Source organism: Gymnodraco acuticeps, unplaced genomic scaffold, assembly GCF_902827175.1.
Source record: "Gymnodraco acuticeps unplaced genomic scaffold, fGymAcu1.1, whole genome shotgun sequence".
Lineage (NCBI taxonomy): Eukaryota > Metazoa > Chordata > Actinopteri > Perciformes > Bathydraconidae > Gymnodraco > Gymnodraco acuticeps.
The window spans coordinates 1,077,283-1,102,966 of record NW_022989985.1 but is presented as its reverse complement, the minus strand read 5'-3'; the positions used below and the strand labels follow the sequence as shown (position 1 = coordinate 1,102,966).

Here is a 25,684-nt window from a genome sequence, read left to right as displayed (position 1 = left end):
GACCTCCATGCTGCTACTCTGGTTTAAACTGCATCCACCAAACAATATGATTTATCTCGACCTCCCCAAAATAACCTAAATCTGACACGGTGTGAGATGTCTTTTTTAGCTGTTCTGTCGTCATTTCCTGCGATCTTCTTCATGCAGTCAGTCAGAATGAATGAATGGGCGTTTCTTTGACTATTTATAGGCAAATATGGGCATTACGTGAAGCCCGCAAAAGCTGCGCCGCATTTCGAGTTGATTGTGATTTATAAAGGGAAACCGGCGTAGGATGTGCCGTACGCAAGACCTGTGCCGGTACGCAGTCTTTTATGAATCGGAAAGTGTCGGTGCGTATTTATTTGCTTTGTCCTACGTAAGCAACCTTCCCACGCCAATCCTACGCAAGGCTTTATAAATGAGGCCCCTGGACACTATTAATAAGTACAGTATATGTGACAGAAGTAATTGTTAACATTTTGTTTAAAAGATTAGATTTATTTTATTATCTATCTCAGTGCAAAATCGTAGATAGGAGATACAAAACACACGATTTAAAATATAGAAATACAAAATAAGTATATTATTTGTAATAGTGCAAATTGACAGTTAGCATCCAATAAGTTATATCATTAATTACAGATTGCAGCTTATAAAATAGCAAGTTTTCTCTGACTAATTCATTCTGAGACTAATGCAATTAAAGAATTATTGAATATGTTCTGGCTGACCATTTAACAATCTTGGACAGCTTGTTGTTTTGCACTCAAGTTGCTGTACCCTACTGTTATTTTATATGATATGAATGTTATGATAAATGCTTTCAACCAGGCTTCTGTTCCATTTCACATACGTGTTGGCAAAAGCAAAATCTCCACAGCTTCCTGATTTTAAAACAATCACTAAGTGGCTCCCTTAGAAATGCTGTTTCAGATCTTATTAAAATTAGGGTCTGATCAATAATAGTGCCTAAGTAATACTTTTCCTGCAGGCTGATTATTGAATGTGACACAGCGGATATTACTGGTTCTAATTGCTTTTGTTTGGATTATGAATGGTTTTGTTTTGACCATACTCATTTCCAGTTACCTTGTCTGACACCAGCCTGAAGTACAGTGACCTGGCTGAAATCAGCCTCCTCATGTATGGGGTTGTCTATCAGTAGGAGACTAAAACGGGCCTTATTATAAGCATACAGTGGGGCAAAAAAAGTATTTAGTCAGCCACCAATTGTGCAAGTTCTCCCACTTAAAAAGATGAGAGAGGCCTGTAATTTTCATCATAGGTACACTTCAACTATGAGAGACAGAATGGGGGAAAGAATCCAGGAAATCACATTGTAGGATTTTTTTATGAATTAATTGGTAAATTCCTCGGTAAAATAAGTATTTGGTCACCTACAAACAAACAAGATTTCTGGCTCTCACAGACCTGTAACTTCTTCTTTAAGAGCCTCCTCTGTCCTCCACTTGTTAACTGTATTAATGGCACCTCTTTGAACTCGTTATCAGTATAAAAGACACCTGTCTACAACCTCAAACAGTCACACTCCAAACTCCACTATGGCCAAGACCAAAGAGCTGTCAAAGGACACCAGAAACAAAATTGTAGACCTGCACCAGGCTGGGAAGACTGAATCTGCAATAGGTAAGCAGCTTGGTGTGAAGAAATCAACTGTGGGAGCAATTATTAGAAAATGGAAGACATACAAGACCACTGATAATCTCCCTCGATCTGGGGCTCCACGCAAGATCTCACCCCGTAGGGTCAAAATGATCACAAGAACGGTGAGCAAAAATCCCAGAACCACACGGGGGGACCTAGTCAATGACCTGCAGAGAGCTGGGACCAAAGTAACAAAGGCTACCATCAGTAACACACTACACCGCCAGGGACTCAAATCCTGCAGTGCCAGACGTGTCCCCCTGCTTAAGCCAGTACATGTCCAGGCCCGTCTGAAGTTAGCTAGAGAGCATTTAGATGATCCAGAAGAGGATTGGGAGAATGTCATATGGTCAGATGAAACCAAAATAGAACTTTTTGGTAAAAACTCAACTAGACGTGTTTGGAGGAGAAAGAATGCTGAGTTGCATCCAAAGAACACCATACCTACTGTGAAACATGGGGGTGGAAACATCATGCTTTGGGGCTGTTTTTCTGCAAAGGGACCAGGACGACTGATCCGTGTAAAGGAAAGAATGAATGGGGCCATGTATCGTGAGATTTTGAGTGACAACCTCCTTCCATCAGCAAGGGCATTGAAGATGAAACGTGGCTGGGTCTTTCAGCATGACAATGATCCCAAACACACCGCCCGGGCAACGAAGGAGTGGCTTCGTAAGAAGCATTTCAAGGTCCTGGAGTGGCCTAGCCAGTCTCCAGATCTCAACCCCATAGAAAATCTTTGGAGGGAGTTGAAAGTCTGTGTTGCCCAGCGAGAGCCCCAAAACATCACTGCTCTAGAGGAGATCTGCATGGAGGAATGGGCCAAAATACCAGCAACAGTGTGTGAAAACCTTGTGAAGACTTACAGAAAACGTTTGACCTCTGTCATTGTCAACAAAGGGTATATAACAAAGTATTGAGATGAACATTTGTTATTGACCAAATACTTATTTTCCACCATAATTTGCAAATAAATTCTTTAAAAATCAGTCATCATGTGATTTTCTGGATTTTTCTCATTTCTCATAGTTGAGGTATACCTAGGATAAAAATTACAGGCCTCTCATCTTTTTAAGTGGGAGAACTTGCACAATTGGTGGCTGACTAAATACTTTTTTGCCCCACTGTATTTGAACAGAAGGACATTAATGCTGCACTGTATAATCAGTTATCATAATGATATTTAAATTTGTCGTCTTTGTTCATATCCCCTCTTTCCCTTTAGCTCAGGCCTGAATACTCTGTATCAGGGGGAGGCTGAACTCAGCAAACTGCTGAAACTGGTTTTAACTGAAGGTGACTATGACACTAAAGACACATCTGAATATAACTTGCTAGCTGTGGTGCAATCTAATATATCTAATATTCTGTATATTTCTGTGTGACACTAAGGTGAAAGGAACAGCGGGTTGTCTCATCTTCGTGATGTCATCCTGACCAACCTGGCAGACCAACTGCAGAAAAACAGATTTGGGAGTGAAGAGGATGACCACTACAGGTAAGTCGCTGTTCTGCACAGTAGGGTGCAATATCATTTCCAGCACAGCACAATATTGTGTCTTATGATAAAATACACTTTTTCTAAGTGATAATAAGCTCTCTCTTTGACAGATTGAGTGATGAGCTGCTTCACTGTATCCTCAAGACTGTAGTCCGGGAATCCTGCCTCGTCATTACCAAATGTCAGACTGTCGCCCGAGACGACTTCCAGAAGCTGCTCTCCACTGTGCCAGTACGACCATCAGCTCAGCAGAAAGACATGCCATCTGTGTTGATTAGGATCAGTTGTTTTGTGAGATGGCACTCGTATTAACTTGAGACGTTTTTTGCCCCCCTCTCTGCAGGTGGTCTCACCCAGTCTGCGCTACCTCATGGCTGTTCAGAACCACCTCCTCAGTAACACTATTCTTATCCGTCCCGATGATAACGATGACAGTGACAGCTCCTTACAAGGGGAAACAATCCAGGTAAAGGTAATAACCCCCTTTTAATACCCCTACCTCTGTGCATGTGGAGTCTGTTTGTGTGTGTGTCGATGAGAGAACAACCCACCAACGGAGCAACGGGAGATGAATGATCTTTTACGGCATTGCAGAGTCAATTGTGCTCATCGCCTTTATCAAATATCAGTTAACAGTACTATATAAATTAAGGACATGTTTCCTTTTCTCATCAGTAATCATGGTTACTGATAACAGGATGCAAGTGAAACATCTCACAGCTCAGATTGTGCTTCATTTAAAGAAATAATGTTTGTATAACTTCCATTTTGCATGAAAGAGATGATAATCGAAAGTCTTGAGTTACGTAAGTTTGGGTATATTGTGTTTGTTTGGTCCTCAGGAGCTGCAAAGCAGCATTCTCTCCCTAGCAACCAAGATCCTGGTGGGATGTGATGAAGTGCTGGAGACGCTGCAGCAGGTGACCACAGCGCTCATCAACAGCGACATCGCTGACAGAGAAACCAGGTAAACCTTTCACTTGTTTTTTCTAAAGTATCTTCTCAGGGTGGGAAAATAAACCTTTGGTTATCCAGCCACAGAGGCTCCTCTATACCTTTTTTATTAAACATATTCATAATATTGTATCTTATTATATTGCCTGAGCAGACCTTTTAAACTAATCTGTGTTGTCAACTGTGTTACAATTAAACCATAAATGTAACAAACGTAAAACCAGACTTGATGTTCTCTTAGTTCGCTGTAATGTGCTGTTTCACCATGAACCAAGATTTAGCTTATCCTTGGTAATGCTGCAGCCTCCTTAGAAAGATTAAAAGAGTGCATTTTTGGACGCAGAGTTTTTGAATCATTGTGGCTTTGTCTTACCTCTTCAAATGTCCTTGTTTTTCCGCCAAGACTCCATAACATTAACATTACATTTTTGCCTTTTCTCTTCTTCTTGTTCAGGTTGAAAGGCCTGGAACAGGTAACCAAGGCGACCATGCTCGGTCACCTGCTGCCAGTGTTGCTCACGTCTCTGATGCACCCCAACCTGCAGACCCTCACCCTCGCTGACGCCCTCATGCCTCAGTTGGTGCAGCTGGTCCTCTACACCAGCCAGGTTGGAGTCTTCCCAGTACAAAACACAATTCCTCGATTTAAACAAAACGTTTAAAAAGCAATTATCAATAAAGTATTTGCTTCCACTCTTTTCAGACTGCCCTGCTACTAAAGACTCAGTCCCCGCTTTTCACTGAAGAGCCACCACCTTTGAGCGGCTCTCTGGCGCCTGGGGCGAAGGCTTGTGCTGCTGATGACAAGTATGTTTTCTGAACGACTATAATAAGAAGTGTAACAACTAACATGTAATGAAGCCATCTGATAAATACATGCTCCATCAAAACATCTCATACAAAGGCATTTCATGAAATGGCAGCTGTTTTGTCTGTCCTATGCTCAGCTTTCTTAAACCAGTAATACATGTATCTGTCATTTTAGAATTCTTGATGAACGTGAGGAGCCTGGTTTCCTGACTGGGCTGAAGATCCCTGCCCCATGGGCTGCTGGGAAAACAGTCGAGACGGTGCACCCGGTGAGGGACAATTACAAGTTCAAAGAGACGGTCCACATCCCAGGAGCCCGCTGCCTGTACCTTCGCTTTGATGCTCGCTGCTCATCACAGTATGACTATGACAAGGTACTGACTCCTGCAATACACTAACTGTATGAACAATGGCCTTAATACTCAGTATCTCTTCCATACAGTGTGTGCAGTTTCTCTGGTATAGAATATCACTGGTTGCGTAGATTTTACAGGAAACATTTTCTCTGATATTTTAGTTGGTTATCTACGCTGGCCCTAACACGAACAGTCGCAAAGTAACAGAGTATGGAGGGAACACTCTGGGATATGGCAGTCGCAGTGTCTTGGGGACAGGATGGCCCAAAGACCTGGTCAAGGTAAGAGCAGCTGTTTTGCACAAACATACACAGTGAAGACAAAGTGCACATACAATTTTGTAGAGCTGCATTTTTACTATGTTGTGCTTTAGGTTGAAGGAGACACTGTGACGTTTTCCTTTGAGATGAGAAGCGGACGTGAACACAACACTCCCGATAAAGCCTTGTGGGGGTTCTCCTGCACCGTCAGAGCTCAGGTAAAACGTAGAAGTACTTAAATACCCATATTTGGCATTTAATGCAAAATACTGCTGCATGAAGAACAACAGCTAATTCTGAAGATGTCTTTTTCTTGTCCTTTAGGAGTCATCCGAGGATGTCTCTGGAGGCCTCCCTTTCCTGGCAGACCTTGCCCTGGGGCTGTCAGTGCTGGCTTGCTCAATGCTCCGCATTCTGTATAACGGGCCAGAGGTGACAAGAGAGGAAGAAGCCTGCCACGATTTACTCTGCTCAAAGCTGCTGCAAAGGTGACACAGCTAGACGAAAATACCAGATAAATGTCTCCCAGTGATATTGATTTCCCGTGTGATAAATATAGTACAATGTAAGAATTGGTGCACGCTCTCCAGTGACACATAGTTGAACACAGCACAACTGTTTGCAGACTGATGACAGGCTGTGTGTTTTCTCTAGGTGTCAGTGGCAGGTGGAAGCAAATGGTGCGATCTCTCCTGCCCTCACGCCCAGCCCCTCACCTCTGCCCCTGACCATTGAGGAGGACCGGGAGTTCACCTACCCCTCCGATGTGCTCATCCCACCCCCAGGCCTCATGCCGGGAGCATACTTTGACCTGCCTCGTATCCGCCTCCCTCCAGGCATCATGGGTAGGCTACGAGAGGTGTCTGGAAGAGCCCGACCTCAATTCCGTCCTAGCATCAAGTAAGAGGGTCATGCTGTCACAGTAAAGAGGGTATGCATGTGACATCACTGTAGACAAGGAAACAACATGGAAGTTTTTACAGACTACAAAAGGCTAAAGAGAGGTGAAGCAACATAAACAGGGCTGCACATAACTGGTGCTCCGCCAAAAAAAGAGCACCGGGTCATTTGAAACAAAGCGCATTTGCGTACCAACATTGAGAGAGGGAGAGAGAGAAGGGAGAAGAGAAAATAGAGGAGAGAGAGAAGAGAGAGAGAGGAGAGAGAGAGAGAGAGAAAAAGATATTTGCGAGTTGCATATGAACTCAGGGCCGGCCCGTAGCACTGGCTAGATGTTCGCCTAGGGCGCCAGACTTGGGGAGGCGCTGCGCTGGCAGTTCTGGGAGGGAAAAAAACATTTTGACCGTTGGGGCTCATCCTAATTTTCGGCCTTGATGTAACAATATTCATAATGAAGTAAATGTAACACCCTTTTCACCCCGGTTACATGTTTCATTTGCCCTGTACGATGGGCGCTGTAAGTGATGAAAGTGGGGGATGTTGGCTTATCTGGCGCCCGCAGCTCACAGCCAAAGCGAGTGAGCGAGGGAGAGAGGGAGGGTGCACCGATACCAGCGCTGTTGTTATTCAAATCTGGTGCCGTGCTAGCTGCTCTAACGGATATAAGAAGAAGATGTTTCTACAATAATGTGGAGGGAGAGTCCTCTCCAGTCAGACTGAGGCTGATAAGTTAACTACAGCTCAGTGAGGTAAAGGACTCTGAGTGTTTAGATAGTTCACTTTAGTCTTAGTTCAAACGGTTTGGTCACAATTTATGTAAACACATATTTCCAAGGCACTCCTTTATAATTATTGGGATAAACAGGTTTTAAATCATTCCAATGTATACTATAGGACAGTAACCAAAAATATCCTTTAAAACTGGCGAGATACAAAAAATGCATAAATAAATAAATGTTAAGGTAAAATAAGATATGAATGAACAACACAGATCAAATAAGTTACATTCATTTTTTATTGGCTATGGTAGGTTATTGGTTATGTTCACATACTTATTTGATTACATCCACTTGTCTAAGATGACAACAGAGACTTTCGACCCAAAACCAGCTGTTGACTTGTGGGTGCAAGCAGCTAATCGCAGACTCAACCAGAGAGGAAGTAGGAGGCCTACATCATCAGCTACCATGTCTGACAGAGAGGAAGACAGTGAGGAGAACAGTCAGGAGGGAGTGATGACAGCTTGTAGGATTACTGCTCGTGCTAATGTGTCTTGTGTTCACCTCTGCATGTGTGTTCTGTGTTCACCTCTGCATGTGTGTTCAGTGCCGTGTGTCTGGCAAATAAAGACCCCCTCAAAAGTTACGGTTTATTTAATGTTAAGGATGAGCACCAAGCAACATCTCCAGGTGCTCCTTTGAGAACCAGGGCAAAGAAGTTATGTGCATCCCTGAACATAAACACTTAAACTAAGCCCACTGTTTTGTAACTGAGTTTATAATGAAGATAAATATATTTTCAAACTGGTTCAAAGACTATAAGAATAACCTTGTCCTTGTGATTTTGATTAGTCTTTAAGACATTGTGCCTTTAAAGTAGAATATATAGACTTTTTTGGGTCTTGCATTATTTTGTTGATGCACTAAATGTATGATTTAGTTTTGATACATTGTTCCTTTAGTATTGCGGCTTTACTAAGTCATAGCAGCCATAGTTGGTTAGCTTTTGTCTGTTTATTGGATAAAGTGAAACTTCTTTAAAATAATTGATGATTCTCATAAAACTGTTTTGCTTTCAAAAGCATAACTGTTTTGTTCTTAACCATTTGTTTCTAAGGGAGGTGATCAGGCCCGATGTGATGGAGGAGGTTATAGTATCCTGTGTCATTAAACACCTGAGCCTGGTGGATGCCCTTCAGTCACTCGTCAACTACCAGCACCGCGAGGATCACGCAGAGGAGTATGACCTGGTCTGTAAGATTATGGCTGAGACCTTCAAGAAGATCAATGCCATGGAGCGTCAGCTGCAGGTGAGCCACAGTTACACAGTTTATAAACTAAATGCTTTGAATTAGGTTGCTTGCTATTAATGGAAGACATACCGTGCACACTATGCATGTTTGTCTTTAATTAGGCTGCTTTGAAAAGTTTAAAATAAAATACTAAAGTACTTCCTGTTTGCTACAGGGAACAGTATTAATGGGAAATGTAATTTGCATGCTGTTATTGGAAAGCTATTTTTATTAACAAGCAAGTTGATTTGCAGTATATTAAATCTACCTTATGATGTTGTTAGTCATCACTGTGCTGCGGATTTGAGAACAAAGGCAAGAGAGATTTTCATTATGGGCCGCATATTAAACTAAAAGCTTACATATTAGAATAATAATCCAAACAATAGAATAGGTTATCAATCAAATAAGGATAAACAGAAGACCTGAGATTGGCTTAAAAAAAGTAAATCAGGCTTCCAACCGGAACGGATATAAAAAGTGTGCGTTTTGTTCTGTGTCTAATTATCTCCTGTGTTGCTTTCAGAGTGTTGCAGAATTGGAACAGAAGTGGCAGAATGAGGTAGAGGAGGCCCAGCAGGGGAAGCTGGAGAACAACACTCCTTTCTTTCACGACTACCACTTCTTTGAGGTACCCTGCTCCATATACACACATTTCCCTCTAGAATTATACCCCCACTATTACCATTTGCTTTGATATTCATAATGTAATTCTTTTTTGTACCAGAACAAAATTAAGGAGCTGGAACTACTTTGCTCCCTGAAGGAGGTTCCCCTCGATTTCAGTGATCTCGAAAATGTTGTCCTTGCATTGAGGTAAGAAATGAAACATTATCCGAGCACTTGATTGGATGTCAAAGGTCAGTTTGCGCTGTAACGTCATGATTATGTTCCTACAGGGAGAAGTTCTTTCAGGAGGGTAAACACCATGCACCTCAGAAGCAGCACATCACTGGCCAAAACGAAGGCGCTGGTGAAGAGTCTGATGAACCGCACTGAGCTGCTGCTCCATGTTACCATAGCGCCACATTGCAGGAGCCTAACCACCACACCTGCAGGAACACCAGGTCCAGGTACACATACTCATTATGTCACACACATGTCCATCAGATAGTGTATGTATGCTAACTTTATGTAATTCACACAGGAGTTTGGCTTAAATTATATTTTGAAAATCAATATTTAATCACAGCCTTATACCTGAAAATCAATATTTCCATCTCAGTGTTTTTCAGTCAGTTAGCCCTGCATGATTGGTAGGTGTTTAAGTTACACCAAGACATCAATCATGGTAGACAAAATGACAGCGCGATTATTCTTATCTATCTCTCCTGATTTTATAGCCTCTAAGTCAGTGTCAGACGCTAAGTCGGTGAACCCCATGGTGAAGCAGCCAGTCTTTCTACGCAGCATGTCTGCACCCTCTGACTTGGAGATGATTGCTAACCAGGACCTGGAGTTCACACATGCGCCCCAACGGTATTTGTTTATGTTTCTTTGATAGAATTAAAATGAAAATCATTTAAGTGAACCTGCATTGAATGTATTCCTTAACTTGTTTCCTTTAGGAGGCGACACCACCCTACTAGTCATCGCAGCAGCTCCTTTACCCTGCTGCAGTCTCTAGCCATCGAGGACAGTCGTGACAGACCCACATACAGTGTGCTGCTGGGACAGCTCTTCGCCTTCATAGGAACTACGCCTGATCAGGCTGTGAGTCTCTTACTCATCACTCACTCCTTCTTTTTTTTGTACTTGTTTGTTCCAAAAGCTGCATAAGAATCAGTAGGTGAATTCTGGTCTGACATTTTAAATCTTTTGTATCCGTTATTTCTGTAGGTGTCAAGCAGCAGTTTCCTGTCTGCCGCGCAGACGCGATGGAGACGTGGCAGCACGCGGAAACAGGCACTTGTTCACATGAGGGAGTTGCTCACTGCTGCTGTCAGAGTTGGAGGCGTAACCCACCTGGTGGGGCCTGTCACTATGGTGCTGCAAGGTGGCCCAAGGTAAAAAGGGAGCTATAACCGCCATTAACGATCCTGTCCTACTCTACACACATATATAGGCAAACAAATGATTGACATTTTATTCATGTCCTCAATAGTACACTTTTGCAATGTAGTTATAATATTACAACATTTTTGTATGTGGCTGGTTCCTCTATAAATAAGTGTTTGTGTGCACTGTGTGCAGGATCGAGGAGCTGACCTGTGGTGGCATGGTGGAGCAGGTGCAGGAGGCCTTTGGAGAGACCATGACGTCTGTAGTGTCACTATGTGCTCGCTACCCCATTGCTTGTGCCAACAGTATTGGCTTGCTTTGCACAATCCCCTACACCAGGCAAGATAATTAATCTGTCATTACCTATATTTTGATATGTCTCTGGATTAGTTCACCCTATGGTTTCTTACCCTCACTTGATTTCCATGTTGACATAGGAGTGAGGAGCAGTGCCTGGTTCGGAGTGGTTTGGTCCAGCTCATGGACAGTCTGTGTAGTTTGAGTGGTCAGAGGGAATGCAGCTCAAACGAGAAGCAGACTAAAAAGCAGAAGGTGGCCACCATGGCTTGGGCTGCTTTCCAGGTGCTGGCTAACCGCTGCATTGAGTGGGAGAAGGTGGAAGGTAAGACATGCTTGTAAATCCTTAATACACAGGTACATGGGTATTTAAAAGAAAATGTATTTATTCTCCCTCGTTTAAAAAATAAAATAAAAAATCGCAATCTAAATGAAAACTCAAAGCAATCTGATGCATCTGTTACCTCAATATACAAGAAAAGTATGTATGTACGTGTGTAAAAAGTGGTGTTAGCAAGGTTAAACCTAGCACTATTTAGAGTTTTCAGCACAAAACGCATAGAAAGAAATACATTATAAAAGTATCCGTGTTCATGTACCAAGGCCTAACCCTGATCAGCTATAAACCTCAAAATATCTGTCGTCCTGAAAAATGAATTTGTGTACTACGTGCGTGCCTCGTTATTTGCAATATTAATTTTTGTAACCAAGGTCAGATGGAATGAATGACCACTACAAAGTTAGTCGTATGTTGTAATGAAAGGTTAGTAAGCATTTTTTTCTTTTTCTTTTCAAAGGTGGGTCTACCGATGCAGTGCACTCTGGTTTGGCACGGCAGGTGTCCAGCCTGCTGACCAATCACTTGGCCCGAGCCACAGAGTGCTGTGGTAACCAGGCCGCTGGCAATGATGCCTTACAGGATGTGCTCAGTCTGCTCAATGACCTTTCCAGGTAACATTTTGGATAATTTATTTATGTGTATGTCCTCATATACATTATTTGCATTCATATTATGGTTGCTTTTTGTTGTATTCCAGGAGCCACATAGGGAAAGCCATCCTGAGCCAGCCAGCTTGTGTTTCTAAGCTCTTGTCTCTGCTGCTTGACCAGAGACCTTCTCCAAAGCTGGTACTTATTATCCTGCAGCTATGCCGAGCTGCCCTGCCTCTCATGAGTGTGGAGGACTGTGGGAACGTGGCCCTGCCCTCGTGGAGCTACTCTATCAACACGCTGGATGCTGAGCAACAAGATGCCAGTGACCCTGCCTCGCGCATTGCTTCCTTGCTGTTAGCCAAGCTGGCAGACTATGTAGTACCAGGTTGGTCTTCTTTACCTTGGAATACTATTTTTACATTTTTTCCACAAATTCTTCATTTTTACACTATTCCCTCTTTAGGCTGCCAGACCCTGCTCTCCCCCAGCTCCTCTGAGCCAGACACTAGTCTGTCTCGCGCCAGTTCCAAAGGAGCCCTGAAGTCTGACGAAGTGGGGGAGGAGGGAGAGGCAGTTGATGGTAAGCTATCCATCTTCATCCATAAGAGAGAGGACCAGTCATCTCATGAGGTTCTACAACCACTTCTTAGGTATGTTTGCCCCTAATATCTTTTATTTGATTTCATATTAGCAAAATAGTTTCTGTGAGCTTTCTTTCCATCCATTCCAAAATGCAGCAGCTCAGAGGGACGTCCCTTTCGACTTGGCACTGGAGCAAACATGGAAAAGGTGGTAAAGATGGACAGAGACATGACAAAGGTAAGACTTTTACTAAGAAAAACCCAGCAATTAAAAGCATTACCAACAATATGAACAAGTGTGTAGCTTTATTCCAAGTGCTGTCCTTACCTACAATTCTGTAATCTATGTAGAGTGGCAACTGTGAAGTGATCACAGAAGAGGCAGCTGCTGCCTTGAGGAAGGCCAACAAGTGGGCCCAGTCAGGTCTGATAGTGAGCGTCGGTCCACCTATGGAGGCTCTGGTCCAGGAGGCTGCAGGAGGCATCACCACTGGAGATAAGAAGAAAACCGCTCAGACCGCTGTGTGTAGGGACAGGAATGCTGATCTGGCCAGGTATATGATTTATCATTCAAGTTGTGCATGTGTGTGGTTTCTTCTGGTCATATTTTCCGTGTGACACCATTTTTCCTTCTTCTAAATTTGCCCTGATCAGGTCGGACCCTGTGAGGCCATTCATCAGTGGCCATGTTGCCAACAGTATGGCTGCTGAGGTTATTGCTCTACTGCACAGCCTGCTAACCGCCCCCGAGTCCAACACCGCTCAGATCTGGACTAGCACAGCTGAAAAGGTAAAGGACTATTATGTGTTGTATCATGCTAATTCTCATTGATGGTAACTGAAACTTGTTGTCGACTGTTAAGAATAATCGACATAGATAATTTCTATCTGCACTGACATGTATGTGATTCGGTTTCGATTAAACTTCATGCTTTTACTTTGGGGTTTGTTGTAGGTTCTCTCCCGGGCCCTGATGTTTATCCCTCAGCTGGGGAAGTATGCAGAGAGTATTCTGGAGAATGGGAGCAGTAGTGGCAGGAAACTGGCTAAGCTGCAGGCCATTGGCAGACAAGCTGTTGCTGCTCTTTGTGCCCTCGGGGGCTTCAAAGAAACTATTAAGATCGGCTCAGAGGTCCAGGTTAGTTAAACGAGACGATTCAATACAAATAATTATACTTTTGTACCTTCTCCTGCTGTAATTCTTATCGCATCTCATCTGCAGGTGGTAGGTAAAGGAGTGCTTGGCAGTGTGGGCATAGTTATGTCCATAAATGAACAAGAGGGCATTGCAACGGTCAAGTTCCCTTCTTGCGAGTACAGGAGAGCTTGCCAAGCCTCAGACATCCTGACGGTACCCATATCACGCCTCTGCACACCCAGATCTGAGGTATTGATTCAGAATCAAACACAGTAATACATATTGCTTTTTAAAATATCAGGTTAAATCTAACTTTTGTCCCACTTTCACTTTCTTCCAATTCCCAACAGGCCCTCCCCCTCTATAAGCTCTCAATCACAGAAAAGGTGGTGCAGGCGGTGCAGTCCATGCTTCTGCCACAGGAGGGCAGTCTCTCCATTCACACTTCTCTACCAGCTACAGGAGATGGCTCCAGCCCAGTAATGGCTGCAGTACGCTTGCTGGCTGAAATCAGAACCAGGTTAGTATAGTGAATAAACAATTCCACTTCAGCTGTCTTTTGGCTCCTCTAAGTTTTTTGTGTCAGGTGAAGATTTAGAAGACACATTTAAAATGTTGGCACCTATTAAACCCATAGGTATTTAAACTATGATTATATGATATAATAAAAAAAGATTTAATGGCAGTTGACAACAAAACCATAGCCAAAAATCACCAGGTTCTTGTTGTTTTCCAGGGCATGTCTGGTGATGGCGCAGCTCCTGGAGGATAGCTCCTTCTGTGAGGAGTTCATCCAGCAGTGTCCTGCTGCGGTCGAGGTCCTGAACCTGGTGGCCCAGGAATGCAGCCCTGGTGAGCTTACATGCTTGTATTTTCCATATCACATAAGCAGCCAAAACCTTTTATCTGCAGTATAATATTTGTCTGACAAAGTTCTGAACTCTTGTGCAGGGGAGCGTCTCGGCATGGTCGAGGCTCAGTGTGAAAGAGTGAGAATGCTGTACCGGGACTGCGCTCGTCCTCCTCCTCCACCACTGCAGACAGACCGACGCCAGGTGGGAATTACCATATTTAGATTTGGTTTTTATTACTATAACCAGTAACAAACACAAGAGCCTTAACGTGTAACCTGCATGTATTCTGGATACAGCTGAATATTCACAATTATCATGGATGATGATGGAAAAGAAAGTAAGGTCAGAAAAAGTGATAACAAAAATGTTCCTTCATCCGAGATCCTAGCCTCGATCTTAAAAAGTGTTGATGAAAAACGACTGAAGTCTGTTGAATACATGGTTCAATTTACCGACAGCTGAAAGCAATATAATTATAATATGACATTCATATATTGCTGTAGGCCTTGACTCAATCTTCAAAGGCATTTTGATCAATTAAATAGTCAGAATTGTCGGCCCCGCTTATCTCCGGATCTCTTTGATGTGCTTGTCTCTGCAGCCCAAGGAGATCACTTGGTGTCCTTCCAGAGTGTTTCCCCCTGTCCGTGCCTGCATGTTCTCATCCCGCCTGACCTCCGTCACCTTCTTGGCTGATCCGAGTGCTGGAGGAGGGCTGCCCAGAGGCACCTTCATCTACGCCACCTGTCCTGTACCAATTCAGGTGGGCACATGCATTATATTTGCCATTTTCATTTATTTTACTATGAGTGAGAATAAATCAAGCACTGATACTGCAGCTAGTCTTCAATTTACCTTTTCTTTGTCCCCACAGGCCCCGTCCTTTTACTGGGAGATAGAAATTGTCTCCTATGGAGACTCTGAGGAGGACAGTGGCCCGATTGTGTCCTTTGGTTTTGCCACAGAGGCAGAGAAGAGAGATGGAGCGTGGACCAACCCTGTCGGCACATGTTTGTTCCATAAGTATGTTTGCCTGAATACTAACTCTGAGATCCTTTTCCCACTGCTCTGACTTGAGTGCTGACTGCTATCCTTCTCTTCGTTATGTTCCATCTCTGTGCGTCTGTCTCCTGTCTGTCTGTCTGTCTGTCTGTCTGTCTGTCTGTCTGTCTGTCTGTCTGTCTGTCTGTCTGTCTGTCTGTCTGTCTGTCTGTCTGTCTGTCTGTGTGTGTGTGTCAGTAATGGTAGGGCAGTGCATTATAACGGCTCCAGTCTGCTGCAGTGGAAGAGTGTCAGGCTGGATGTGGCTCTACTTCCTGGTGAGACAAGAGACTAAATATATTTTTCTTTATATTGTCTGCTATCTCTTTTTTAAAATCTGTATATGTAGAAATCCATACAGCAATGAATGTTATGGATTTAAACTAACCTCAAGCTGTATTAAGTGTTTTAAAATATGTCATTACCTCCTAACATTGAGACATTGCAGAGAATGTGACCTTGCGTATGTATGAACACAGGCGATGTGGCTGGAATAGGCTGGGAGCGCTCCGAGGGGACTCCTCCCCCCCCTGGTCAGGCCCCTAAAGGCAGGGTCTACTTTACCTACTGTGGTCAGCGGCTCGGCCCCATCCTTGAGGATGTAGCTGGTGGAATGTGGCCCCTGGTACACATTCAAAAAAAGGTGTGTTTGTGTTAACTAAAGCGACCTTGAAATCTTTATAATTAAACTGTTGTTGGCTATAATTTGGCTTATCATTGATATTTAATATGTATTAACTGTATCGGTTTCTTTACTGCTTTAGTGGTGCCTTTTTCCCTCAGGGTTGTTTTAATCTTCTATTATTCTTTCCATTGTTTTGTAGAACTCAAGGATCCGCGCCAACTTTGGATCCCGGCCGTTTGCATACGCAGAGGGCCAGGCGCACAGAAATGCAGCGGACTTGTGTGTAGATCTTGCAGAGGAAATAAGTGCAAATTTTGAAGCACTGCCTTTTGCTATGGCCTCAGACAGCGATAATGATGCAGGTGCAAGTGTTACCTCTGACTCTGGCTCCCATGGACCCCCTTGTCGTATTGCAGCTGTGGCTGTTGCTCAGCAACGTAGGTTCTTCACTTTTATTTCAGCCTTCTCATCATCAAAGTGCATGCTTTTTCCTTGACCTATTTGATTTAGCATAACTCTTCTCCACTTAAAGGCAGGGACTGCGCTACACTCATACCATTTGTGTATATCATTTTGTGTGTTTCCTTGCTGGTACAGAGTACAACAGCGACCTGTCGTGCCATTACAAAATTGAGCTGAGCTATGAGAACCTGGTGACCTCTGGACCTGACCCTCATCCTCCTCCTATCGCAGATGATGAGAGTGATGACGAGGATGATGATGATGTCCCAAGAGTGAGTCGGGTCTCCGCTTTTTTCACCTTCAATGTTGACTTTCAAATGATTTTTAAGTTAACAACCTTCATTGTTTATTGTGATTTGTGTTTGGCCCTAGGAGGACCACTATGCCTTGCTGGTAAAGGCCTGGGAGACCAAAGTGTTCCCTACCATCCGTAGGCGGTTCCGTAACGAGGCTGAGAGGAAATCTGGCTTGGATCAAATCAAAGGAGCTCTGCAGCTAGGTAATGAATGAAAACATATTAAAACATAACCTTAACGTCTAGTGTAACAAATGAATCATTTGATCAAGACGATGCATTAATTGGTCAATTGAGGTCAGTTACCTGTAGCCTAATTTAGAATACCAGGATGATGAACTATCATGAGACATTTTAATGTTCGAATCTTATAATGAATGCATCACATGCATCATTTAGCTAATGAACTAAAACTTCATAACCTATGACACAATGTCTCCATGGTTCAGAACATTGATAATGTCAAAAATATAGAAGCCTGTATTCAAACTGCTTTGGTATTCCCCCTTTTAACAAATTGGAACAAGGTAAAGTAATTATAGTGCAGTTACATTTGACATAAGATTAATTGACAAAAGTTATTAACCTATTTAATGAGTTTTAAGCATTAGCTTGACGTCAAATTCTATTAAATGAAACATTGGCGAAGCCTCAAACCTCAAACAGGGAAAACTTTACATCGTTTGTCTCTTGTGTATTTTGCTGGCAACAGGCATGGTTGACATTGCGAGACAGACAGTGGAGTTCCTGTATGAAGAGAATGGCGGCATTCCCCGGGACCTCTACCTTCCTACCATTGAAGATATCAAGGACGAAGCAAATAAGTTCACCATCGACAAAGTTCGCAAAGGTACCATTCACCTTCATCGCTACACCTAACAGTTAAAATGAGTTTACTCCCAGGTGCATTGTAACTAAGCTTTGTAGTAAAATTGTTATTTTTGCCAGATTGTGATGTGCACAACTCTGCAAATGATTTGACCTTTAATATATTTTGCTCACTGAACACAGGCTTGACTGTGGTCATCCGCTCTCCGGACAGCAACAACACCAACAGCACCACCGGAGGGACGGCCCTGCCCAAGTTTGCTATCCGGGGCATGTTGAAGACCTTTGGTTTGCATGGGGTGGTGCTCGATGTGGACTCTGTGAGTACAATACTTAAGGCTTCAGTGTTTCAAGCCATTATTGGAAATGTTCACTGGTTTAATGAATACTAATATTTTATTAGAAACATTGTTTCAAACATTAACAATAAACCAGTTTCGTTCCCTCAACTAATTCACCAGGCTGGTCTAATATTTGTAAAAATGTATAAAAATACATTTAAAAAAAACCCTGAAAAACAGCACCATCATACTCAGCTGCCGCTCATCACTGATTCCAGATGATCCGCCCCAGCTCTCATGCATTTCTTAATTAGAAGCATTATTTAAATGTCTCTGTCTTATAAACACATTACAGTTGAATCATTCATATCCATCATCTGAGTGATATCCTTGATGTCATTTAACACAAGAAGACAATGTTACCAGGATGGTTTAGAATAACAAAATGACTAATTAGACATTTCCTCTGGATCACACAGTGGAGAAAAATACTTCTTCCAAAGCAGCAAATCTTAATTGCAAAAGTATTGGTATTTTTCATATTTTGATAAACTAAAAAGAGCATTTTCAGTAAATTAATCTTATGTCATTCCATAAAAAGCACTTCACTGATATATTTGAACGTATTAGACACTAGGGGTGTTGAAAATAATCGTTTCTACGATGCATTGCGATGCGGACGTGGACGATTCGGTCTCGATGCAGTGACGGAAGATAATCGGTTATAGCGTAGTAACGTTGCTTCCTGATTTTCCGGCCGCGGCTTTACTATAACTTTTTTTTTTTCTGTCACTTTAATATCAAATCCACCAACACAAGAACACCAGTCCAGAACCAACAGCAGAAGGACCCGCTCTGAATCACTCTGTGTCGCTGCGGCTCAGAGACACAGGGATTTATGTTTTCCAAAAATAATCGCGTTACAATCATGTCAGGTTTTTGGTGGTTTTAATTAAGTCTTGGATTGCAGAGTATGAATGTCCTCTAGCAATTTTCAGACGATATATACGTGTGTAAAGTTTGTGAAGGCAGGAGGAAAAAAGCTTCCGCGATCACCGTCTCCTCTCCGTTCCTCCAAACCCCGCCCCCTCTCTGAAAATAATGAGTGACAGGCTGATAGTGACCCGATAGAAACTTTATTATTCACTTAATCACTGAGATATAATGAAGCTAACTTAGTCTCATACATTCATGGGATTTATGCAACAGTTAGACAGAGAATGTAAGTGTAAACCCACATGCAGTATTTTTGTTTGTATATGCTGTTGTAAATACTCCTGTTGTCTGCTGTGTTCAGACTCAAGTCCTGTGTGTGATGCCACATTCAGGACATTCAGTGTCCTTTCTTTAACAGAAGACTGTTGCTAGAAGCTGCAGCTAGTTGTTTTTGAGGATGGAACAACTTCACACACGGAGGCTAGACCTATACAATTCATTTATATTGGTTTATAAATGAATGTCAAGACATTTATGTTATTGATTTCTGAAGCACTTTCTAAATAATAAAAAGAGAGTTCATATGTATTTACTGCATGTATGCATTGATGAAAAATAAGCCATGTGCAGTAATATAGAAAATTGAGGATGCAACGCATTGGTATGAATCGTGATGCATCGGGATATCGAATTGAATCGAATCGTTGACAGGATAATCGTAATCGAATCGTGAGACCAGTGAAGATGCACAGCCCTAGTAAACACCTTCCTTAAAGATACATGTTCTGCAACTTTTTTTAATATTCTCAACATATTGCAACAGTTATTTCACAAATCTGTCATTCAGGGCCCATCTAGTTGTATACCGCATTTAAACATTTGTTTGGCTTGCCTGGTATCAACTATATCAATTGACCTTTTGCATAGCTTAGATTCCAATTTCACAATGTCCTCCTGTGCTAGATTTGAGCAGGTCATATAATGTTTGTCTTTTTACTATCATCTTATCCAGGTGAATGAGCTGGTGCAGGTGGAGACGTACCTGCGCAGTGAGGGGGTGCTGGTGAGGTATTGGTACCCTATAGAGATGCTGGAGCGCCCGCCTGCTGGATCTAGACGGACTGCAGCTAATGGCTTAGTCTCATTGGACAGTAGCAACATTCAGATTCATAGGTAATGTTTAAACCTAATGAGCATGATTTAAATGAATCCTGCACCAGTGCTGGAAATAAAATCTGTTTCACACTTTCCTGTAGGGAGCTGCTTCGCTGTGAGAGTGCGCTGGCTCGGTTGTACTGCCGTATGGCCTTGCTCAACATCTTTGCCCCCAAGAATCCCCACACCTTCACTCGTCTCTTCCACATACCCGCCATCCGTGACATCACCTTAGAGCACCTACAGCTGCTGTCCAATCAGTTACTGGCTCCCCCTCTCCCTGGTGAGTGAGATTAACCTTTCTCATTAAATCACAGGATATCTCAATGTGATGCTTATAATCTTCTGTGCTGAACGCTCTAATGTGCTCTATGTTCTTCTTGCAGATGGCACTATTAGTTCTAGTTCCATCCTACTGGCCCAGTCAATGCTCCACAACCTTCAGGGCCAAAGCTGCTCCCCCTCTGAACTTTTCTTCCAGGGCAATGCTCAGCCCATCCGAGAGTGGCTGACAGTGGCCATCACCCGTGCCTTGCATCAAGGAGAGGAGAGCCTGCTGGAGCTCACAAAGCAGATCTGCTGCTTCCTACAGGTCAGCTCATGCTTGATCTAATACAACTTGCCATAGGTTAACTACCCAGTTTGTAAAATTGCTAATCTTCTTTATAATTATTTTCATTTCAACAGAATGCACCAGAGCAGTTTACATCTGAGGAGTTTCCTGTGACCGAGTCAAAGGTCAGCATGGATGTCAGCTTTCCAGGTGCGGCATTTGTGATTGTATCCTGCAAGGAGAGCCAGCTAGGATGTCGCAAAGAGTGAGTCCATCCAGAAATATTCAACATCTGTAGCCCTTATGAACTCAGATGTGTTACCATCCATTTCCTGCTACATGCCTAAAAAGTCTACTCTACCTTTTCCACTCCATTAGCTCCAGCCTTTACAAGGCCCCCTGGGCTCGAGTAATGGTGTACGGCCTGGGTCACAAAGTGCGCAGGAACGGCCAGCTCAATCTGATGGAGGCGGTGTGCTATCCACTGGATGCCTCACCCACCAACACAGGCCTTACTCCCCCTCCCACCACCAACCAATACCCCTCAGTTATCATACCGACTGATAAAGTGCACATCAAACTGGGTGAGTGTCGAACTCGCAAAATGGAAATGGATCCAGCTGAAAATGAATAAGTTAATATATTTAACCATCCCATTGTTTGGACTGTAGGAGTGTCGCCCCCACCTGGTGCTGTGTTGGTGTTGCACTCCTTGCCGCTGGAGTTTCCTCTGGCCATGGCATTTGCTGAGCAGCTGTTGACGTGGAAGCTGGGAGAGAGCAGTGAGCAGCGGTCAGAGGACGAGCTGGACACAGTGCCATCATCTGTGCTGCTGCAGGTGGTAGAGCTGCTGGGTAGGTTGACCTCCAGATAACACAACACTCTAATGAGCCTCATTTATCAACCTGCTTGAAGTGGCTTCATACATGGTACCCTAGTATAATTGTTGACCTTCTTGGATCCTGTTCCTGATTGAGTCTTATGACCTTAGCACTATTTAACGCTTGGTTGGTGTATTCTTTTATTAAAAAACACAGAAGTAAAAACAAATAAACTCTCTTGATGTAAGATTTAAAGTCATGATTTTACACTACACTACTCTGTAGCATTTTCCTTATCCTTCACTTCTAGCTCCATAAATAACAAAATAACTTTGAAAGCGTACCAAGCATAATTACATGTTTCAAAAACTTTTCTTTGTCGTCGTTGTTATTGTTTTAGGTGGTTTGCTTTGGACCACTGATCTGGCTCCCTCCATAAAGGAACTCATCTTTCACTTGTTGGCTGAGCTTCTGCGAAAGATCCACCACCTGGAGCAACGCAAGAGCCCCGTGGGTCTCTCCAGCTCCATCGCTCTGCTACTCAACCCCTGCCTCGCAGTGCTGATGGCCCTGCAGTCAGAACTCCGAAAGCTCTACGACCGCGAGACTCAGGGATGGACTGCTGGAGGGACTGGAGCAGGGGGGTCTTCATCTGGAGGTGTAGCTTTGGCTCTGGGATCGGAGCAGAGCCGGTTCTCCACCTACTTCCACGCTCTGATGGAGGTGTGCTTGGCTGTAGCAGAGGTGACACTCCCCCTTATTGTTAGTGGCTCTTCAGTGGGAGCCCTGTCCTCCACCAGCGCCCCTAACCTCAGCGACTCCTCTTCATCTTCGTCGTCATCCCCAGGCCAGACGCCACAGAGCCCCAGTCTGCTCTCCAAACGCAAGAAGGTGAAGATGAAGCGCGAGAGAGCAGCGGCGGTGGCAGCAGCAGTCTCTGGGAAACGGAGAAGTGGAGGAACACGGTTATCAGAGAGTGACAGCGCTCTGCTGAACATGGCAGGCAGTAAACCTGAGGACATGCTGTGGTTCCACCGCTGCCTCACACTCCTGATGATCCTTCGACACCTCGCCAATAAAGACCCGCAGGGCTTAAGTGTGACCAGCGATGCAGTGACAGACGCCTGCCAGGCCCTGGTGGGCCCCACCGCCCACAGTCGCCTGCTGGTGCTCTCAGGTATCCCCACGCACCTGGAGGAGGCCGTGGTCCGAAATGCTATCCGCAGGGCCTGCAATGCACACGGGGGGCTCTTCAAAGATGAAGTCTTCATCCCTCTGCAGGAAGAGGATCCTAAAAAGCCCAAAGCTGGGGTTACAACCCCTCAGGACGGTAAAGTTGGACCTGACCCTGAGCGCCCCTTCCCCCACACCGGCGGCCCAGAGAGTCCTGACAGCTCGAGCAGCGTGACTCCAGCTATGAGCGTGAGCGCATCGGCTTCTACCAGCCAGACCTCCATCTGCAGCTCCTCTCAGGGAGTGTCCCGCACTGCCAGTGAACTTTCTGTCGATCAGGAGATGTTGGCTGTTCCATCCCACAACCCAGCGGCTGCAGCTTCGGCCGTTACGTACCCCCAGCATGGCACCCAGGACCCCCACACTGTTTCTAGTCAGGAGAGTCTGGACACCTCGCTGTGCAGTACAGGAAGCCTGGGCAGTCTGGGCAGCTTGGGGGAGCCTCTGGACAGCGCAGAGACACCGTCAATGTCAGATGGAGGCTCTATGAACACAGTCACGTCACTGGAGAGCAACGCAGTCATGGCCAGGCCCATCAAGGGCTATGCTGTCATTGAGGTGATTAATACCACCATGTTAGACCTAAGCTGTGTGATTATGTGTCGTTGAAATACACTCATCTTTCTTTTCTTACTCATAGGTTCGTTCTCGGGCTAAAGTGGAAAAGATCAGAGCCAGTCTTTTCAACAGCAGTGACCTGATTGGCTTGTCCAGTCTTGAGGGTGAAGAGGATCTCATGGAGTTGACCAATGAGGAGATCCTCACAGCCTCCAGTGTTAACCAAAGCCTGTTTGACACACAGGGAAGCTCCGCCCTTGAAGACTACTTCCTGGAGAAGTCAGTCAGAGGTTGGTATTTGATTGTTTCTTTTCTGCTTGACATTAGTTTTGCCAGTCTCTCACTCTTAAATGATCTGTCCCTATATTTAAAGGTGACAAGCTGGTACCTGGAGCACGAGAAGTCCTCACAGATGTTTTTAAGAGCTGCTCGCACTCAGAACAGATGCTCAGCCTCACACCCGCCAAGCCACTTAAAGTGTCTGATATTTATCTCAGCAAGGAGCAGATCAACGCTCAGACCACTGGCAACCTACTGCATACTTTCTTTACCAACGTTAGGCCTCCAAAGAAAGTACTTGAGGACCAGCTCACTCAGGTAAATAACATATTGGCAGTGAAGTCATTTTTTTTAAACCTTGTATATGTTTCTATTAACATGTGTCAACATTATTTATTTGTATCAGATTCTAAGAAAGTATGGCACTCCCAAGCCCAATAAGAACAAATACAGCAAAGCAGGAAAAGAACAGCACCAAGGCAAGGTGGTGAGCACCAAGAGGCCGATCACCAAACCTCCCACCAAGGAGAAGTCTGTGCTAAACAGTGTCAGGTGAGTAATAGGTTTGTTTGACCTTATGTACATACACAATACTCTTTGACACTTTAATTGAATGTGATTTCCCTGATCTCTTGACTCTGCCAGGACTGCACTGAGTGAGAAGAAGACGGTCCTGAAGCCAAAATCTCCAGAGAAATCCAGACCTGATGAGAAAGATGTGGAAAAATCTCCTGCTAAAAAAGCTGAAGGTCGGTAGTGCTACACACTCTGACAACACAACATATTCAAAGTTACAGACAGTTGGGTAAATGTGGTGTTTTCAAAAACGTAGGTTAAATCATTTGCATTTTTGCTCTATCATACTTAAATATGCGGTTTGCTTTACTCCGCTCCTTTGCTTCAACGTTGTGGTTTTTTATACAACATCTCAATACACTTGGGTAAAGGTGAAGATGTATTGCTTTTGTCTGTGTTTTGTATGACTGGAAATTACATTAACACATTGGCCAGATAAAACTAACAAATTGAAATATACGTTTGCAGTCTAGTAACCTGGTCTTACTATGATGCATTCAATTCCTGTTCTTAAACCACATACCACTTTGTCATCTTTAGCCCCAGAGGAGAAGTTCCTCACACTCGAAGGCTTCCACAAATTCGCTGTTGACCGGGCCAAGCAGGACATCCGCAGCGTCTGGAGGGCGATTCTGGCTTGTGGTTACGACCTCCACTTTGAAAGGTGAGACTGGGGGAACGTCTAACCCCAATGACTGCTGTAACTCAAACACTGTCACATTCATGAGCTGTCCTGGAACCAAACATGTCGTTTTGTTTTGACATTATGGGCTCCTTCAGAAAAATATGGGTCACTTCTGATTCATCAAGTTTTACTAGCTTTAGCTTTAGCTTTAGTTTCACATACATCAACTAAGTGTAGTGCAACACATCAGATGGTTATTTATTTATTCAAAATTAGAAATTAACCCACAAATCTATTTCTCATGTCAGGACTATTTATTAATCGATCCAACCTATTTCACTAACTACACTAGTACTTTTTGATTTCTTTTATTCTATAATGGCTTTTCTTCTCCCAATCCAAACCTTTATTGACGAGTATGTGCTTACTCTGGATATCATTTGATATTTATGTATTTTCTATTTAAATTGAAGAGCAAGTCAAATTGTATCTTTAAAGAAATTGGACACACATCCAAATGATACTGCTGTTAAGCCCCTTTCATTATATAGATGTTTTGGTCATATTTTCATAGAAAAGCGCCGACCACAGAATATTGAATTACCTGTGTGTCTTTATTAAATATAAGTGACCTAACGTTGTGGCTGTTCTCTGTACCAGGTGCACGTGTATAGACACTCGTCACGCCCAGAAGGCCTGCAGGAAATGGGGTTTGGAAATGGACGTGGCATTGGTCCAGTACATCAACAGGCTGTGCCGTCACCTGGCCATCACACCGGCCAGACTGCACCCCCATGAATTGTACCTGGACCCCGGAGACACTGCGGATCCTCGTGTGGCCAGTCTGCTCAGTAAGTAAACCTCTTCATTGCTACTGTCTGTTCTGTAAACAGAAGGCCAAAAACCTTTTGTTGTTGCTTGAATCCAATGCACAAGTGTTACATACGGGACATACTCTAAGTCACACTTGCTCAGTTTCTTCTTCTTCTACTATAATAAAACATGTTGTCCTTTGTGTTCAGATGTGCCAGTGGAGAGCATGCGCCTGCGCTTTGCTCTGCTGCAGTCCCTCAACAACACTCTGGAGAGTTTCTTCCTGCCGCTCGTAGAGATGAGACAGACACTCACCTATCAGAACAGCATTGCAGCGCTCTTATGTGAAGCCAAAGGTAC

The 25,684-nt window shown here is 43.7% G+C and overlaps 1 protein-coding gene across 1 annotated transcript in view; it reads left to right on the top strand.

Moving 5' to 3' along the window:
• LOC117543851 (probable E3 ubiquitin-protein ligase HECTD4) overlaps nt 1-25,684 on the top strand; it is a 47,624-nt gene that overhangs the window by 13,501 nt on the left and 8,439 nt on the right. Inside the window, 56 exon segments of the mRNA XM_034212432.1 lie at nt 2,873-2,943; nt 3,040-3,145; nt 3,259-3,379; nt 3,492-3,620; nt 3,991-4,115; nt 4,557-4,710; nt 4,806-4,909; nt 5,088-5,286; nt 5,430-5,549; nt 5,642-5,746; nt 5,853-6,016; nt 6,183-6,428; nt 8,265-8,457; nt 8,966-9,070; nt 9,167-9,255; nt 9,339-9,357; nt 9,359-9,512; nt 9,783-9,918; nt 10,008-10,152; nt 10,279-10,445; nt 10,633-10,779; nt 10,878-11,062; nt 11,535-11,688; nt 11,775-12,055; nt 12,134-12,320; nt 12,408-12,489; nt 12,603-12,805; nt 12,906-13,041; nt 13,207-13,389; nt 13,474-13,638; nt 13,740-13,909; nt 14,126-14,241; nt 14,341-14,444; nt 14,845-15,006; nt 15,118-15,266; nt 15,483-15,562; nt 15,764-15,927; nt 16,109-16,346; nt 16,507-16,643; nt 16,744-16,870; nt 17,379-17,516; nt 17,678-17,814; nt 19,724-19,884; nt 19,968-20,149; nt 20,253-20,458; nt 20,554-20,684; nt 20,798-21,003; nt 21,091-21,273; nt 21,641-23,031; nt 23,114-23,321; nt 23,405-23,628; nt 23,717-23,862; nt 23,956-24,059; nt 24,427-24,550; nt 25,172-25,362; nt 25,534-25,680. Of these exon segments, the coding sequence (XP_034068323.1) occupies nt 2,873-2,943; nt 3,040-3,145; nt 3,259-3,379; nt 3,492-3,620; nt 3,991-4,115; nt 4,557-4,710; nt 4,806-4,909; nt 5,088-5,286; nt 5,430-5,549; nt 5,642-5,746; nt 5,853-6,016; nt 6,183-6,428; nt 8,265-8,457; nt 8,966-9,070; nt 9,167-9,255; nt 9,339-9,357; nt 9,359-9,512; nt 9,783-9,918; nt 10,008-10,152; nt 10,279-10,445; nt 10,633-10,779; nt 10,878-11,062; nt 11,535-11,688; nt 11,775-12,055; nt 12,134-12,320; nt 12,408-12,489; nt 12,603-12,805; nt 12,906-13,041; nt 13,207-13,389; nt 13,474-13,638; nt 13,740-13,909; nt 14,126-14,241; nt 14,341-14,444; nt 14,845-15,006; nt 15,118-15,266; nt 15,483-15,562; nt 15,764-15,927; nt 16,109-16,346; nt 16,507-16,643; nt 16,744-16,870; nt 17,379-17,516; nt 17,678-17,814; nt 19,724-19,884; nt 19,968-20,149; nt 20,253-20,458; nt 20,554-20,684; nt 20,798-21,003; nt 21,091-21,273; nt 21,641-23,031; nt 23,114-23,321; nt 23,405-23,628; nt 23,717-23,862; nt 23,956-24,059; nt 24,427-24,550; nt 25,172-25,362; nt 25,534-25,680 (9,701 nt within the window).